At 42.6% G+C, this 18,159-nt stretch overlaps 1 protein-coding gene and 1 long non-coding RNA gene across 3 annotated transcripts in view; both read left to right on the top strand.

Annotated features, from left to right (window-relative positions):
- Window positions 1–447, top strand: part of LOC133923896 (protein pleiotropic regulatory locus 1-like) — a 37,270-nt gene extending 36,823 nt beyond the window's left edge. For both annotated transcript variants that reach the window (XM_062369189.1, XM_062369187.1), the window contains one exon: window positions 49–447. In XM_062369189.1, coding sequence (XP_062225173.1) covers window positions 49–221 — 173 coding nt within the window. In that variant the 3' untranslated portion in view covers window positions 222–447. The remainder of the gene's footprint in view (window positions 1–48) is intronic.
- Window positions 448–14,056: 13,609 nt separating this feature from the next.
- LOC133923413 (uncharacterized) lies at window positions 14,057–16,080 on the top strand. The gene is made up of 4 exons (XR_009910610.1): window positions 14,057–14,548; window positions 14,647–15,103; window positions 15,358–15,448; window positions 15,731–16,080. It is a non-coding gene; the product is annotated as an uncharacterized LOC133923413 (long non-coding RNA).
- Window positions 16,081–18,159: the final 2,079 nt, after the last annotated feature.

The raw sequence follows: 18,159 nt of genomic DNA, 5'->3' as shown, positions 1-18,159 counted from the left end.
TGATTTTTTCCAAATGGCTATGCTTATCATTTCTATCTTCAATTTCAGGATCATTGGAGAGTGAAGCATGTATATATGCCCTTTCTTACGATGTCAGTGGATCAAGGCTTGTGACTTGTGAGGCGGATAAAACTATAAAGATGTGGAAAGAGGATTTAACAGCTACACCAGAAACCCATCCCATCAACTTCAAGCCACCTAAGGACATCCGGCGATACTGATTGTCACACAAGTTGTAAGTCACATGATTGTTGTAGGCGCCCTAATTCTGGCCAACCGGGTAGTTTGTTGAGCCCAGTTGAAATTTGGGCACACTTTTGCTGGGGCTGTATGGATGATAAATCAAACATTACTGTAACTGTATAAATAGACTTGTAGCAGCTGTAGTATTTATGCTGAATTTGTATCACTTTGAGGATTAAGCTAATTTTCTTCAGCTTATCGGAACTTTGGTGGTGCGTCGAAACTAGAATTGTGCTGCTTCTGATTGCTATGTTACTGGTGTTTCAAATTGATCACTGCCGGTTTTCCATAGAATTGCTATACCGCTGATTGTTCCTTTGAATCCGCTTGTGTTTTTTCGGAACACATTTTTTATTGCAACAAAATTTATGGTAGGTTTGTTTTCCTGGAGTACATTTGGCATCACAGTGAATTGAAGCAAGTTATTTCTGCTTTGGCTCACTGATGGATTTGGCGCTGCACTAGTCTCTTACTAGCGAAGTAAGAGCATGTACATCCATCAGTGCTAAGTAGAAGCAAGAGAAAGAAATGAGTTAGTATCAGTGCTAAGAGATGTAGGTATAGGTGATAATGTTGGAATGTATGATATCAGTGCTAAGGTTTGCTATTGGTGCTTACTTTATTTTAATAATAAAATTAATTAATTTAAATTACCCTAGCACTTGTAAAAATGTGCCAAGGGATAAAGTAGAAGTTGGCAAGAGAGGTATGATGCTAGATTACTACCTTTAAGACCCAACTCAAGGAGCAACGGATGTACATACTCTAACTCGCTGTTGCATGTTCTACGACCACATCAAAATAGAAACAATGCTGCGAAAGAAGTCCTAGAAAACAAGCAAATCAACGCCAATCCAATGCATTGCCGTTTGGGCTGGTGAGTTGACGATTTTTTATTTGTTGCCAAAGTTGGCCGCAGTCTGGGTTGGTCTTCTCGCTCCAAAAATGTGTCGATGCCCAGCTTGGACGATTCGAGGTATTAGAATTCAACTAAGAGATTGCTAAAGTATTTAGAAAGTGTATTTGCACGGATCTGTGGGAAAAGGTAAGTACGCAACTCAGGACCTTATTTTCCTTCGAAATCACACCGCAAACCCCTAAAACCCCTAAAGTTTTCAGTGGAATAGGCTCCAGATTTGCACAGCTATAGTGAACTGATAGATGGTTTTGGCAAAGACGTGTGTTGAGAGGGTATGAACTTGTTGTTGAAATGGTTTTTTGTGGTGGAATGCCTAGTGTCGAGCTCTCTGATATTGAGATGATGATTCTATGAAAATTTAATTTTTGAATTGTTCGATCATATTTGTGTCCTTAAGTAGGGCTACATTTTTTTCTAACCAAATATCTAGCTATAACTAGCATCTGGAGTTGTCAAGTGGTAGTAAGATTTTCTAGTTATTTTGACAGGAAAATGTTGACTATGGATATGACTATTGATAAATTCCCGCTTGTCATATATCAATTAGGTCTCTGATGCTTTCTGTTTTGCGTTCAATCGGTGTTTGTTGTTGTAATCTAACACACACGAACACTGTTAAAATTATTTGGACCGGTTCATATAATAATTTCTAATAAATAATTCATATTGTGAAGAGATGGTCCATGTTGAGACCAATCCTCTATTAGTACTGTATTGCTAATAGAGGTAGAAGTGAGTAGTTTCTCCCTATATATATGTAAATACCCTATTTTATTGGGTACATATACAACATAGATTGCTAATTGAGAGTAGCATTAAATTAGAAATGTTCTCATTACGTGAGTCTATATAAGAGTTAGGGTTTTGCCTCTTTCTCTCTCGGTTGTGCTGCTGCTGTAGTCTATTCCATCCCGGCGTCGACGTGCATCAGGAAATGGGAGAGTAGGTTTTTGAAATCCTCGCTCTTGAGATCTTGCACCGGAAGATGGCGAATAAGGTTTTTGGGAAGCGCTCCGCGCGACTGCTCAACTTCTTCACCACGGCTCGTCTTCCTAGTCTCTTGGGTGCTACTTGCTGTCATCGTTAACAAATTCGGTGCGTCATCAGCAGGATCGATCGTGCCATCAATACAATGCAACTAGCATATTCAGCAACCTCCACAACGCAGGACCAGTACGTAAAAACCATGTTATCGTACTTTATTTACCGCGATTCCTAATTTTGAGCATAATAAATCTAGTCATATGTTGTGCTTTCGTACGCATGTCTAGATTGCTCTGATGATATGATCATATCAGTTCATCAGTTTCTGCTTATGAATTATTTATGGATTAAATTAAACCTAAATATGTCTTATTTTTCAACAATCCAAAAATCTTATTGTAGGCACTTAAGTTTATCAATGGCTGGTTTTGTCAATGCACTGAGGCCAGACAAGTTTTCTAGTGTACACTTTAAGAGATGGCAAGTCAAGGTCACTATGTGGCTGACGGCTATGAATGTCTACTGGGTGGCTAATGGCAAGTCGGAAGGAATCCTTACTGCTTAGTAGGAAAATACATTCATGGATGCCAATACACTCTTTTGTAGGATGCATTCTTAGCATTCTTGATGACCGTCTTTGTGATGTATATATGCACATACAAAGCACGAAGTAGCTGTGAAATACACTGAATGCTAAATTTGGTGCATCAGATACAGGAAGTGAACTGTATATCATAAAGCAGTATCATGATTACAAGATGGTTGAAAATCGCTCTGTAGTCGAGCAGGCTCATGAGGTTCAGTGCATCGTGAAAGAACTCGAACTCCACAAGATCAATGTACCCGACAAGTTTGTGGTTGGAGGCATCGTTGCCAAGTTACCTCCTTCGTGGAGAAACTTTGTCACTATTCTAAATCACAAGAGACAAGAGATTATTGTTGAGAGTTTAATCACGTCTCTTGATGTTGAGGAGAAAGCTCGGGCTAATGATGTGAGTCTAAAAGGAGGCGTGGGACAGACTAGTGCCAATATGGTGCAAAAACCCTTCCACAACAAGAACAAAGGGAAAGATAATAACCTAAACAAAACTACCACCTTCAAGAAGAAGAAGATGATGAACACAATAAAACTGCCTTGCTTTGTGTGCGGTGAGATTGGACATTTCGTCAAGGATTGTCTAGATCGCAAGGGAAGAAAGGCTCTACAAAAATAGAACTCAAAGACTGCTAATGTGGTGACCATTGACGAAACTGGAAATGGAGCTGCAGGGTATGAAAATTTACCTCAAGTGTTTTCAGTATTCCAGTCTACTAATTGGTGGATTGATACAGTGCCAATGTTCATATGTGTGCTAATATCTCAATGTTCTTTTCTTATCAGGTCGTCTATTATTCTTCCATCCTAATAGGGAATGGGTTGCATGCTTCTATTCGTGGTGTTGGCATGGTAGATCTGAAGTTTACTTCGAGAAAGATCATGCAGCTAAGGAACGTGTAACATGTCCCTACAATGAACAAGAATCTAGTTAGCGGCTCCTTTCTTTGTAGAGACTGGTTTAATGTGGTGTTAGAGTCCAATAAAGTAGTAATATCGAAGCATGGACAATTTATTGGTAAAGGATATGAGTGCGGAGGCCTGTTCTGTTTTTCCCTTTATGATTTCAGTAATAAGTCTGTAAACCATATTTAGTGTTTGGCATTCGCGGTCATGTCATTTGAATTTTGGTTCTATGACTCTACTTTCCAACATGAGTTTAATTCCAAAATTTCCATGGTCAAATGTTCTAAGTGCCATAGTTGTGTGCAATCAAAACAACCTCGTAAGCCCCACAAGGCAGCCGAGGAGAGAAATTTGGCACCTCTAGAACTCATACATTTAGATCTGTGTAAAATTAATGGTGTATTGATGAATGGTGGAAAAAGATATTTCATGATTTTGATTGATGACGCGGCTAGATATTACTATGTTTATTTGTTGAAAACGAAAGATGAGGCTCTAGATCACTTTAAAATCTATAAGGCAAAGTTGAGAATCAACTAGAGAGAAATATCAAAAGAATTCGGTCGGATTGTGGTGGAGAGTATTTCTCTAGTGATTTCAACTTATTCTGTGAGAAACATGGGATTATTCATGAGAGGACGCCTCCCGATTCACTCCAATCAAACGGGTTGCTGAAAGGAAGAACCACACATTGACTGACTTGATTAATGTCATGTTAGACACTGCGGGATTATCTAAGACATAGTGGAGGGAGGCCCTGTTGACTTTATGCCATGTCCTGAATATAGTTCCTCTCAAGGATAAGGATAAAACCTCATATGAAGAATGGGAAGGGAGAAAGTTATCACTTTTTTATTTGCGCACTTGGGGATGCTTGGCGAAAGTCAATGTACCAATAACTAAAAGCGTAAGCTCAAACAAAAAACAGTGGATTGTGTCTTTCTAGGATATGCTTATCGGAGCATTGCTTATAGGTTTTTAGTGGTTAAATCTGAGGTACCTGACATGCATGTCGATACAATGATGGAGTCTCGTGATGCAACATTTTTTGAGCACATATTTCCTATGAAAGATTTACATAGCATGTCTAGACTATCTTCTGAGATAATTTCTGAACCTACTCCACCTCTTGAGTTTATTGAACAAACACATGAGCAAGATCCTGAGAAGGATGACAGTGATGCTTCTAGGAGGAGTAAGAGACAAAAGACTGCAAAGTCTTTTGGTGATGATTTCACTGTGTACCTTATGGATGACACTTCAAAGTCTATTTCAGAAGCGTTTGCATCTCCAGATGCAAACTACTGGAAGGAGGTTGTTCGGAGTGAAATGGATTCCATCCTCGTAAATGGGGCTTGGGAGGTCACAGAACGAACATATGGTTGCAAACTTGTGGGTTGCAAGTGAGTGTTCAAGAAGAAGCTTAGGCCCGATGGTACTTTTGAAAAGTACAAGGCTCGGCTTGTGGCCAAGGGTTATACCCAAAAGGATGGTGAAGACTTCTTTGACACTTATTCACCTATTGCGAGATTGACTACTATCTAAGTCCTACTTTCCTTGGCTGCCTCACATTGTCTCATCGTTCATCAGATGGACATTAAGACAGCTTTCCTTAATGGAGAGTTGGACGAGAAAATTTATATGGAACAGCCTGATGGGTTTGTAGTAAAAGGTCAAGAAGGCATAGTGTGTAAGTTGTTGAAGTCCTTGTATGGCCTTAAACAAGTTCCTAAACAATGGCATAAGAAGTTCGACAGAACTTTAACATCTGCAGGCTTTTTGGTCAATGAGGTAGATAAATGTGTGTACTATCACTATGGTGGGGGTGAGGGAGTTATATTGTGCTTGTATGTTGATGACATACTGATATTTGGGACAAACCTTGACGTGGTTAATGAGGTTAAGTCTTTCTTATCTAAAAGCTTTGATATGAAAGATCTGGGTGAGGCTGATGTAATCTTAAACATCAAGTTAATCAAAGGAGATAATGAGATTAAACTTACACAATCTCATTATGTTTAGAAGGTCTTGAGCCGCTTTGGCTACCAGGACATCAAGCATTCTCTAACACCTTATGATCCCAGTGCGATACTTCGAAAGAATAAGAAAAGTGACAGGAACCAACTGGAAAAGTGACAGGAACCAACTGAGATACTCTCATATTATTGGATCACTCATGTACCTAGCTAGTGCTACAAGGCCTGACATATCATTTGCTGTGAGCAAATTGAGTTGCTTTACTTCTAACCCGGGTGATGAACATTGGCGTGCGCTTGAGAGAGTCATGCGTTATTTGCTTGGTACTATGAGTTATGGTCTTCACTATTCTGGGTACCCATCGGTACTGGAGGATTATAGTGATTCAAACTGGATATCTGATGCTGATGAGATTTACGTCACAAGTGGAGATGTATTCACTCTAGGTGGTGATGCTGTGTCATGTAGGTCTTACAAACAGACCATCTTGACGAGGTCAACTATGGAAGCAGAACTCACTGCATTAGACACAGCCACTGTTGAGGCAAAATAGCTGCGTGAGTTGTTGATGGACTTACCTGTGGTTGAGAAATCGGTACCGGCTATCCTTATGAACTGATAATCAGACGATTATTGTCAAAGTAAACAGTTCTAAGGATAATGACAAGTCCTCAAGGCATGTAAAGAGACGATTGAAGTTTGTCAGAAAATTGAGAAACTCCGGAGTGATAACCTTGGATTATATCCAAATAGTTAAGAGCCTAGCAGATCCCTTTACAAAGTGACTATCATGGAGTGTGATAGATAATGCATCGAAGGAGGTGGGTATGAGACCTATATGAGTTATACCATAGTGGCAACCCAACCTATGTGATCGGAGATCCTGTGAATTAGGATCTGGGAAGAACAAGCTATTGGTCTAACTGGAGGAGAGTACCTTTGTTGTTTGACCCACTCGAGTGAAGATGCAATACTCTCAGAGATCTGTAAGGCAGGTTGGCTATTACCTTAATGTGTTCTGTTGGCTTTAAGTAACGAAGATGCTGACCTACAGGGCATTCTTGAAAGAACACATCTATATGAGTCTAACTGTTGGTCGCAGTCTATGAGATTTGGATGATCACTAGTAAACTCATGAAGAGACCATGGAGTAGGACTTATATGCTCCACCTGCGGGGTAGCCTACTGGCAACCAAGTATCAGTTATGACTTTAAGTAAAACTTGTTTGCATAAAACTTGCAATTCAAGGCATAGTCCATTGTTCAAGTTGTGAGTGAGTGTATCTTGATGTTCTAGGTGGATGTTCAACTTAGCAGTTTTCACTGAAACACTGGTATATCAAACAACAGTGAGAAACCGACAATTTTCTATGGGACTTTGAGATCTGGTGGGGGGATTGTTAGAATTATTGGGATCAATCTATGTAATAATTCCTAATAAATCTCAAAGACCCATATTGTGGAGAGGTGGCCTAAGTTGAGGCCCAACTTCTATTAGTACTATATTGCTAATGGAGGTGGAGGTAAGGGGATTTTCTCCCTATATATATGCAAGGACCCCACCTTATTAGGTACACATACAACATAGACTGCTAATTGAGAGTATCCCTAAAATTGGGAATGCTCTCATTACGTGAGTCTATATAAGAGTTAGGGTTTTGCCTCTTTCTCTCTCGGTTGTGCTGCCGTTATAGTCCATTCCATCCCGACGTCGGTGTGCACCGATGAATGGAAGAGCAGATCTCCGAAACCCTCGCTCTTGAGATCTTGCACCTTGAGAGAGCGAATAAGGTTTTGGGAAGCGCTCCACGCGACTGCTTAAGTTCTTCATCACAACTCATCTTCCTAGTCCCTTAGGCGCTACCCTCTGTCATCGTCAACAATTTCGGTGTGTCATTAGCAGGATCGATTGTGCCGTCAACACAGTGCAACCAGCATCTTCAGCAACCTCCACAACATAGAACTAGTATGTAAAAATCATGTTACTCGTACTTTATTTCCTGCGATTCCTAATTTTGAGTATAGTAGATCTAGTCATATGTTATGCTTTCGTACACATATCTAGATTATGCTCTGATGATTTGATCATATCAGTTTATCAATTTTCTGCTCATGATTTATTTATGAATTAAATTAAACCTAAATGTATCTTATTTTCCAACAAACACATGGTGGAGATTCAGAGGAATTCACACGCGAGACGAAGAATTGGTGTTGATGAACTGAGCAGCTTGTTTTTGGACGTACTGTTTATATAACAAAAATACAACAAAACAGTTGCATCACGCCAAACCCAGCACTACAGACCTTGATGTGTGCCATCCCCAGAGATGGCCAAATGGGCCACTCGGGCCCGGTACAGGCCCAGCTCGGCACGACCTGGCTATGGCACGGCCCAAACAGCCCAGCTACTGTAACGGGCCGTGCTGTGCCGGCCCGCGTGCCTCAATCTCGGCCCACGGCACAGCCTGTCGGTCACCGTGCCGTGTCGGGCCAGCCTGGGCACGATTTCGGCCCGGCGGCACGGTCGGCCCGGCGGGCACGGTGCCACGGGCGGCCCATCGACGCAGCCAACCCAAAAAAATAAAAAATAGCTACAAAATTAAAAACATATATAGAAAATAGATAAAAATATAGAAAATAGATAAAAAAAATAGCTATAAAATTTAAAAATATATATATATATATAATAGAAAATAGTTGGGCCCATGTGTGCCGGGTCAAATCGTGCCTGGCCATGCCACCTTGGGTTGGGCCGTGCCCGTGCCGGCCCAACTCAGCCGGGCCGTGCCGTGCTGGCACGCGGTGCCGCGCGCTCGGTCCAGGCACGGCCCGTGGCCTCGTGTCGTGCCGGCCCGACCTGTCTCGGCTCGGGCCGTGTCGTGCCTGGACCGTGCCTACAGTATCGTGCCTCGAGCCGGCCTAGTAGGCACGGCCCATTTGGACATCTTTAGCTATCCCCACATCCATCTTCACGTCCGCGTATTGACTGAGTATCTAGCTAACTAAAACACCTAAACTTGCGCTGGATCGAACGATCAAGCCAACTGAAGACTCGGACTAAACTTGACTGACAGACAAACGACTCTGACGAAACTAAAACTATACTACTGAGCTCAAGCACTACACATCACTCAAGGATTATTACATCAATTCACCCCCTAATACTTGAAGTGCTTACCATCAGCGACTCCAATCTTGCTACGAAGCTCAAGGAACTTCATTTTCCTGAGGGATTTCATCAAGATATCTGCCAGCTAACTTGCAGTGCAGATGTACTCAACTTCCACCTTCTCTTCCTTAATGCAATCACGAATGAAGTGAAAACGAGTATCGATGTGTTTACTACAATCATGACAAACTGGATTCTTGCAAAGTGCAATTGCCGACTGATTGTCCATCTTCAATAGCACTTGCTCAAGCTTCTCACTTCTGAGATCACTTAATAATCTGCTAAACCACAATGCCTAACAGACTACAACACTTGCTTCCATATACTTCGCTTCACAAGATGATAGTGCTACCACTTTTTGTTTTTGCGATTGCAAGTGATTGGATTGTCTCCAAGGAAGAATATCATACCAGTAGTGCTTCTTCCATCATCAGTGTCCACAGCAAAGTCACTATCAGTGAAGCCCACCAACTTTGCCTTTTCTGAACTTTTCCCCGGCAAAAACACACCCAAAATCTGCAGTTCCTGCTACATACCTCTGCACCATTTTGTTGCAGTGAATAAGGTGTTGTGAGATGCCTCTGCACCCCGTGGCTTGTGCAATATTCACCAAATTCAACTGAAGTGAACTCGCTTCCCCGGTCAGTCCGAAGCACATGTAGTTTCTGCCCGATTTCAACCTCGACGCTGGCCTGAAACTTCACAACCGCCGCCGCCGGTGCGTCGCTCTTCGCCGCCAGGAGCACTAGCCACATGAACCGACTATAATTGTCAACAAAGAGGTGGAAGTACTGCTTGTTTCTCGGAGTAGCAGGTGTGATTGGTCCGCATATGTCGTCGTGAACCAGATCCAGCACGCCGTCCGCTCGGAACTTGCTCTGGCTCAGGAACGGCGACCTCCTCATCTTGATGGTGATGCAGCTCTCACAAAGTTGGTTCACCATCTCCAGATGAGGAAGCCCGCGCACCATGGCCTCACAAGCGAGTTTCTTCAGCACGTCGAAGCTAATGTGCCTGAAATGCGCGTGTCAGCACCACAGTTGGCAGGCAGACTGGCCTAGCGATTTGCAGACTTATGGTGTAGAGCTATTTCACCGATCTGGGCACCTTGGTGAGCAGCATCCGTTGCTGATCCCAGATCCTCAGAAGCCCGTCATCGATGAGCACCCGATAGCTCTCCTCATCAATCTGCCCAAGACTGACGATGTTTGTGGCCAGCCTCGGGATGAAATAGACATTGTTCAGAGTGATATGCTCTCTGTTCTTGTAGGCAAATACCATAGTGCCGCGCCCCTCGATGTTCACAGTGGAGTCGTCCTCGGATTTTACAGATTTGAGGATACCTGAGTCAAGATCAGCGAAAATGCTTTTGCAGCCGGTCATGTGGTTTGTTGCTCCACTGTCGAGGTACCAAATGTTGGCTTCCTTCACATCGTCGCGGTCCAGCAGCTCGAAGACCTTGGCCTCCACCAGCTGAACTGGTTTAGCCACCATGGATGGTCCCGTTGCAGCAGCCGCTGGTGGCGGGGAGGAGACACACGCCAACACCATGAGCAAGGTTTGTTTCTCCTCTTCGTCTTGGATCAGATGGGCTTCATCAAATCTCCTGGGCTTGCGGCAATCCCTTGCCCAATGACCGATCTTGCTGCAATTGTGGCATTTGTCACGAGAGATGTCGCATCCACCATCGGGTTTCTTCGGTGACTTTTTCCCGCTCTTGCGGTCTCCAGCCTTCCCCCTATGGTCCACGGACACGCCACCCACCTCCTGACACTGCTTCACGCGCGTGGCCCACTCCTCCTCAGTGAGAAGCAATTTGCCACCGGACCTGGCGGCGCCACCCCCGTTCTGCTTCAGCCGCCTTGAGCTACCCCGTCATGTCCTGCAGAGTTAGCGTCTCAAGATCAATGAGTGTCTCGATCGAGAGTGTGATTTGGGAGAACCAAGGCATCATGACACGAAGATAATTCTGGACCATTTCGTCTTCGGATCGATCATCGCCGAGGACATGCAAATTGCTTACAAGACCCGTGAGTCTCACAGCAAAATTGTCCATGGATTCATTCTTTCAAAATGAGATGTCCTCGAATTCCCAACGGAGAGTCTAAACCCGAGCCTTCCTCACGCGATCTCCTCCTATCTGCATGGTCTTCAGAGCGTCCCATGCGGCCTTTGCACTAGATTTGTTGCCCAGTGTTGCCAGCATCTTAGGTGGCACGACACGCAGTATCGCCTCCATGGCCATACGATCCTCCTAGAAATCCTCGATGCAACGTTCAATTGTGTCCCATAGGCCATGAGCCTGCATCATGACCTTCATCAGAGGGACCAGTCGGCGTAATTGGTCCGCGTGAGCATCAGATACGCGGCCGAGCCGCCAATCTCCTTAACCACCCGCCATACAAACAGGCCGTCGCCGTCACCGATGCCACTGTTGCTGGCGCCGCTGTTGGGGACTCTGGGACGCGGTGGTGACTATGTACCGCCGGACGTCCTCTTGCCGTCACCTTGTTCCGACATCTCCGGATCGATCGATCAATCAACTAGAGGCTATCATACCAATTGTTGTAATCTAACACACACGAACACGGTGGAGATTCAGAGGAATTCACATGCGAGACGAAGAATTGACGCTGCTGAACTGAGCAGCTTGTTTTCGGACGTATTGTTTATATAACGAAAATACAGGAAAACGGTTACGTCACGCCAAACCCGGCACTACAGACCTTGATGTGCGCCATCTCCCATATCCATCTGCACGTCCGCGTATTGACCGAGTATCTAGCTAACTAAAACACCTAAACTCATGCTGGATCAAACGATCGAGCACACTGAAGACTCGGACTGAACTTGACTGACGAAACTGACAGACAAAACGACTCTGACGAAATTGATACTATACTACTGAGCTCGAGCACTACACAGCACTCAAAGATGATTACATCATTTGGCTTTTCCTTTTCTGACGTCTGCTTCAGGCTTTGTGCTGAGGTTTGCCCAACTTATACTTCCTTGTGTTGCTTTGTGTTCCATTGAGGCGTTTTCCTTCGTTTGGTCTTACAATACTTACCAGTTTTATCTTTAGATGATAAAATTGATTGGTACTACTAATCGGCTAATTGCCTATAATTGTCTATCGATCCGTGTTTATCTGGGCTCATGCATGTGTAGTACATCATAGGTTACAACTACAGCTATGCTACCATCGAGATGCAATTGGAGGTACAGAACATTGCCCGTACCACTTGAGGACAGCTGCGTGAAGTCACCAGGACCTCATGTCAATTTCAGTTTGAAATCTACGCATCTCATTAGTTTGTGCTTATGTTATGTCCTGCGATTTTAGTCACTTCACACTTCACGCACGGCTGTTGTTAACTAGATGGACTAGATTAGTTTTACTAAGAATAAATTGGTAAAGGACCAAAGCTACCTTACTTCCAACTTTACCGATTTGTGATGTATCTCAAATATATTTTTCAGTGGAGCCGATCAGAGAATTGTTAGAGTGTACACAGACTTGTTTGGGATATTGTTTGGAATAAAAAGTAGGGATATCGAACCTTTATGAAGCATGTACCATGATGGTGTCAAACCTGCAAATAACCAAGAAAACTCAAAGATGCGATGATGACCAAGCTCTTAGTAGAGATATTTGTATGACACCCATAGGTTGATTGAAAAAGGATGGCCACATGCCCTATATTGTAAACTAAAGGAAAAATTGCAAAAACCTACCTACAACTTCGGGTGTTTGTCAAAAAATCCCCTACCACTTGTTTTTTTTTTTGTCGGTCTACCCTTGCAACTTTTACTTGATGTCAAATACCCCTTAGTACTATTTGACCGCATGATATGGTGCTTGTAGAACTCCAAAATAGCTCGGTAACTTCTAGAATAATTTCCATAGTCTCCTAAACCATTATATTGGATCCATCACCACGATTTTGAACTCTTAAATAGGATGAATATTAAAAAGAAAGAAAAATTGCAGGAAGACACTTGCAAGTCTAGGGGTTTTCAAATACACACCTACATCTAAACTCTTTACGGTCACTAGCAACTTTTATGTATTTTTAAATTCCCCTTGTGTCCATTGACAGACGAATGTGGCTATCATTTGGCCTCCAGGCATGGCTTGACTCTATCCAACATAGCATCGGGAGGTGCTAGAGATACTAGCTCCAGGCGCAAAAAATTATAACATAGCTCACCATAGTAGAAGAATCATAAAGTACAATGGTGGCAGACATATTTGGGGAAGATGGGTGAATATCGACGGTCACCGCACCAAACTCCAAGAAAACTTGTAGGTGAGCTTGTGTTAGCAAGTCAAGCACTTAGTCGAAGGTTGGAGAAACCACCATGTTCGTCAATGGGAACAGGGGATATTTGAAAATGAATAAAACTTGCAAGTGTTAGACTGTAAAGAAATGAGATACGTGTGGGTATTTGAAAACTGCCTTGACTTGCAAGTGCATTTTTGAATTTTTCCCTTAAAAATATTGTGAATCAGGAGCCCAAATGTTGAAATTCTAGGTTGGTTTAAATGGTCACACGATGTCGGAAGCGATGCTAGATATCACTACACCACCCTAGGAACCCTAAGGAAGTCATGTATGCACCATATCGTGCGATCAACAATGTTAGGGTGGTATTTGACATCAAATGAAAGTTGCAGGGTAGACCGATAAAAAACAAGTTGTAGGAGGATTTTAACAAACCCTATAGTTGCATGTGGGTTTTTGCAATTTTTCCTAAACTAAATTATATGTCATTTATACTTTTTATTCCCTCGTATGCAAGAAGGGCAGGTGGGTACTAAACAATGGATAGATGCTTTCCTACAATGGGAACTTTTTGAGGCTAGGAAGCAATACTGGTTTTTAAGGTAAGTAAGCTATAGAGATCTGACAAAACACACACTACCTTAGAAACTAACATAGGGGACACGACATTAGTGATGGCTGCTCAGTACACGTCACTAATATCCCATTAGTGATGGGTCATATGAGCACCCGTCACTTATGTCAGCCCGGGCTGAGACCCGTATCAAACCCATCACTAATGATAGATTATTAGTGACGGTTGAGAAAATCATCCATCACTAATGACTATATCATTAGTAACGGGTAGTAACGACACCAGTCATTAGTGACGGGTGGTAACAACACTTGCCACTAATGTGATAAATCTGTCGCAGTCAACGCCGAGGCAGAAATATCAAATCCCACCCCACCCGATTGTTCTTGGCCGCACATTTCTCCTCTTCTCATCTCTCTCCTCCCTCATACTCTCCCCAACCCGCCACCGTATCCCCAACTTCTCCGCTGCCTCCCCACCTCCTTCTCCGCCAGATCCATGGAGGCGGAACCCCATGCAACGCAGGCGTAGGAGCCTCCTCCTCCGCGCATCGCCGTTGTCGTGGATTAATGGAGGGGCAAATCCATGGAGCCTACTCCAAGTCGCTGCCAGATCCAGTCGTTGGTAGGGCTACGACGGCGGGATCCGGGTGTAAGGTTGGTGGGATCTGTCTTGGGCTGCATGGGCATGTCCACGATGTATGGCGAGTGCAAGCTCAAGGCTGACATGGTCGTGCTCCTCTGCCACGCCGTCTCTGCGTGTGTCACCTTCATCGACACCTCTGACGTCTATGGCCCGCACACAAACAAGCTCCTCCTCGGCAAGGCTGTGCAAGGCAGGGTGCGGGAGAACGAGTAGCAGCCGGGCTAAGCCACTGCTGCCACCATGGGTAAACCCTGCCGCTCTTCTGCTCCTCATTCGCCTTGTGGTGCTCTCATGCCCGTAGAGGCTATTGGGTTTGACTGATGCTAATGGTTGCGGCTGCAGTTGTTTTGGATGTGTCTGTGCAGGTATCTCGCGTGACTATATGCAGAGGCGCTAGGCCACCGCTGGGAAGCAGAAGGCGTGGAGGAAGAAGTGAAAGTAATGGTGATTTCTCTCCCTCTCTTTTTCCATTTGGATTCATATGGGTGTGCTGCTGTGTAGTTGTAGGTTAAGCGAGTGCTTGATTAGATCAGTGGTCGGTGGATTTCAGTTTTGCATTTCGATCTCTCAGTGGAATCGTTGAGTTGTTGCAGCTGTCGTAATTGATCTGAGATTCTAATTTATAACTAGGATGGTTTGTTGAGAACCACTAGGTCACCTCCTATGGTTTTCCATTTGACGCTTTAGATGACCCCGATTAAAGCTTATATAATTTGGGTTGTTCCCTATTTAATAAATCTGTTGTGAACATTGAATCATGAAGAAGAAGGCCCCTGCTGCTAAGAAGGATGCTACTGAGGTATTATTCTTTGCTACCCAAGTTTTATTGCTAGTGGTGTCATTTAGAAAGGAATGAAATTCATACATAGTATTTTCTATTTTGTGGTTTATAAATTGCAACTCATTTTTTTTCGGTGAGATCTTACTACTGTATTCTTGTAAACATCTGTGTACTACTCCTAAGAAGCAACTAATAAATTCATTTCCTTTTGCTCTAGTGTAGCTGATATGTCTCCCTTAATTGATCATTTACTGGATGTTCATATGTGCAAGGATAAGAGGGAGATGCTGCAGCTGAGGAAACAAAGAAGAGCAAACAAGTTGGCATTGCTTCCCGCCCTAGGCAATGTGGCCGTGCCGATGGGTAAGGAATACTGGAATTCTATATGGAATTTTTCCTAGTCATGGATTCAGAAGTTAACTAGATCAGTGTGTTGATTTATTTGATCCTGGTTTATATGCCATGAGAATTCACTGTTTGGATCTTGATGTTTGTGGAAAGATATGTTGAGCCGCTGTAGTTTCCATGCTGTCATTACTTGGATCATATCTTTGGTTGAAATAGCTATAGAACAAAGCCATGAACCATCCAGATTCACTTGCTATTGTTTGCAGCAACTTAATATGGTCCTTTTTTGTATGATAGGTACATCCTTGAGGGTAAAGAGGTTGAGTTCTACATGAAGAAGCTCCAAAGGAAGAAGGGCAAGGGCACTGCAGCTTGAGCATTCTAACTGGTGTTCTATGCTTGAAGGATGGACTATTTATTTTTTTACTCTGGGTTTCATTAGTTGTCTCAAGTGCGTCTATATCATGTTTGCAAACCTACTGAACACCTATTTTCTAAAAATGAATCAACTCTAGCTTCAAAGAACTAAGAATTTTCACCTGCTATGGTTTCATTATCGTGATATTTAGGTTCCTTGTGTACTTATGCTGGATCGTGCTCTAAAATGCGATGTTGATTCCTGTTCGATGCGAGTCATTTTCTTTTTTCTTTTTGGTTTTCAAGTGCTCATTAGTGACAGGTCTGGATCCGACCCGTCACTGATGTAGTCACATATAGGTGTCATTAGTGATGGGTCTGGACTTGACCCATCACAGATACGTGTCATTAGTGATGGATCTAGACCCATTACTAATGAGTGCACATTAGTGATACGTTCGGAGTAACGGGTATGGCACCAGTTACTAATAAGAGTTTTTATCCGTCACTAATATGTTGTTCTGAGGTAGTGACATCAACAATGCGAGTGCACTAAGCAAAGGAAGAGGCAATACGGGTACACATACAGACAGTATTTAGCCAGATGTAGCACCTGAATTGGCTCTGTTCCCAATCTTAGCGGCTTCCATCCGAACCTACCAGTCATAACCACCATTTATATTACAAAGTCTATAGAAGAAACAATATTCTCCTTTTTCTTCAGAGCCGTTGTTATCTTATACTCTCTCCGTTCAGAAATAGTATGCATATTTCTTTTGAGCTCGATCTTTTAAGTTAGATTTTAACTAAAGTTTTCTCACAAAATATATCATTTATAGCTACTAAATCTATATAGGGTGAAATCATTTTAAATTATAAATCTAGTTATATAGTTTTTATACACTGAACATTCTTAAAATTTGATTAAATATTAGTTAAAGTACACAAAATTTGATTTTTTTAAAAATATATCTACTATTTCTGAACGGAACTATTTCTGAACGGAAGAAGTACTTCGGGTGAATGATCGCTCCATTCCGAGCATGTAAGATTTGCTTCACTGAACACTCCGAAGTGCAAGTGAAGAACCAACTGTAACAAAATTATCTAATCTAATCATATCAAACGAACCGATCTAATATAAACCTATCTCTAACAACCAATCTAACTTGTTAAGCAATAAACAATCTACGCCGCGTGCAGATGCAGCAGCTGAGTAATACAGAGAGACAGCTACTGCTGCTACAGTGACAGGTTTTCTACAGTGCCCCCACAGGCCAAAATTAAGGCCCTGCCTAGGTCCTGCGCGTGACAATTTTCTTAAGCATGTGGTCGAGAAATACCATGCACTCTCATTTGGGTTTTGCTATTATTTTCCTGATTGTAGGTCCTGCCATATATCCTATTGTAGGACACAAATACATGGTATTTCTGTGCTTACTTTTATTCATGCAATTCTAAACCAGCCATTGTGTGGTTCATTGTTTGCTAAGCTTCATGCATGAATCAAGGTGCTACTAATAATTTTGATTATATGTCTGCTTTGATGTCCATATGGGATTATGGTGTCTGTTTGTTTCCTTATGAATCAAGGTGCTGCTAAAAGTAATTTGATCATATGTCTGCTTTGATGCCAATATGGGATTCTGGTGTCAGTTTGTTTCCTTATTTTTTATAATGAGTATAATGCCCAAACTAGCGGTTAAGTTGACCTCGACATTGAATTCTATTTGTGGTTTGTCTATTATCTGCCATGAATGCCAGGTAGAGATAACAGACCATAAACGCTGCAATGTACCAAAACTTCATTTAAAAATGCCAGGTAATTGAGAATGCATATTATTGGGGAACATATTCATATTTGAACTCATTCTTTTGCTGAAAGTTGTCCTGAATTGTAAATTCCTCATTGCTGTCGGTGTCTTATTGGCATTGTTGGTAGTACCAACTTGGTACACTCATTGCTGTTGGTATCTAACTTGGCTACCAGAAACATATATAGAATGCCCTCAGGTATACAAGCGAGGAACGATTCAGATACTGGCCCTAAACGACGACTATTTTATACTTTAGGAATCTTTTCAAGCAAATTGTTCGATCCACGGAAATCGATCCAAGTGCTCTGACTTTTTGACTGATGGTTGTTGAAGCAGAAGTATTGGTGAAAACCAGTTAATTCTTGCCTGGAAGGGGCAATATTGGTGAAAACTAGGAGTATCTCTCATTTATTTTTATTTCTGAGAGAGCATTGTCTGCAAATTATCCCTGGTCGAAGGCAAAAAATTTGCAATGTCGCACAAGTCAAACTTTAGTGTCTAAACTCTGAAGCACTTCAATTAGTTGTAATGGTAAGGTAATCAGAAGTGTTG

This window comes from Phragmites australis, chromosome 7, assembly GCF_958298935.1.
Source record: "Phragmites australis chromosome 7, lpPhrAust1.1, whole genome shotgun sequence".
Lineage (NCBI taxonomy): Eukaryota > Viridiplantae > Streptophyta > Magnoliopsida > Poales > Poaceae > Phragmites > Phragmites australis.
The sequence above is the reverse complement of the archived record's forward strand: the minus strand, read 5'-3'. Positions and strand labels throughout refer to the sequence as shown.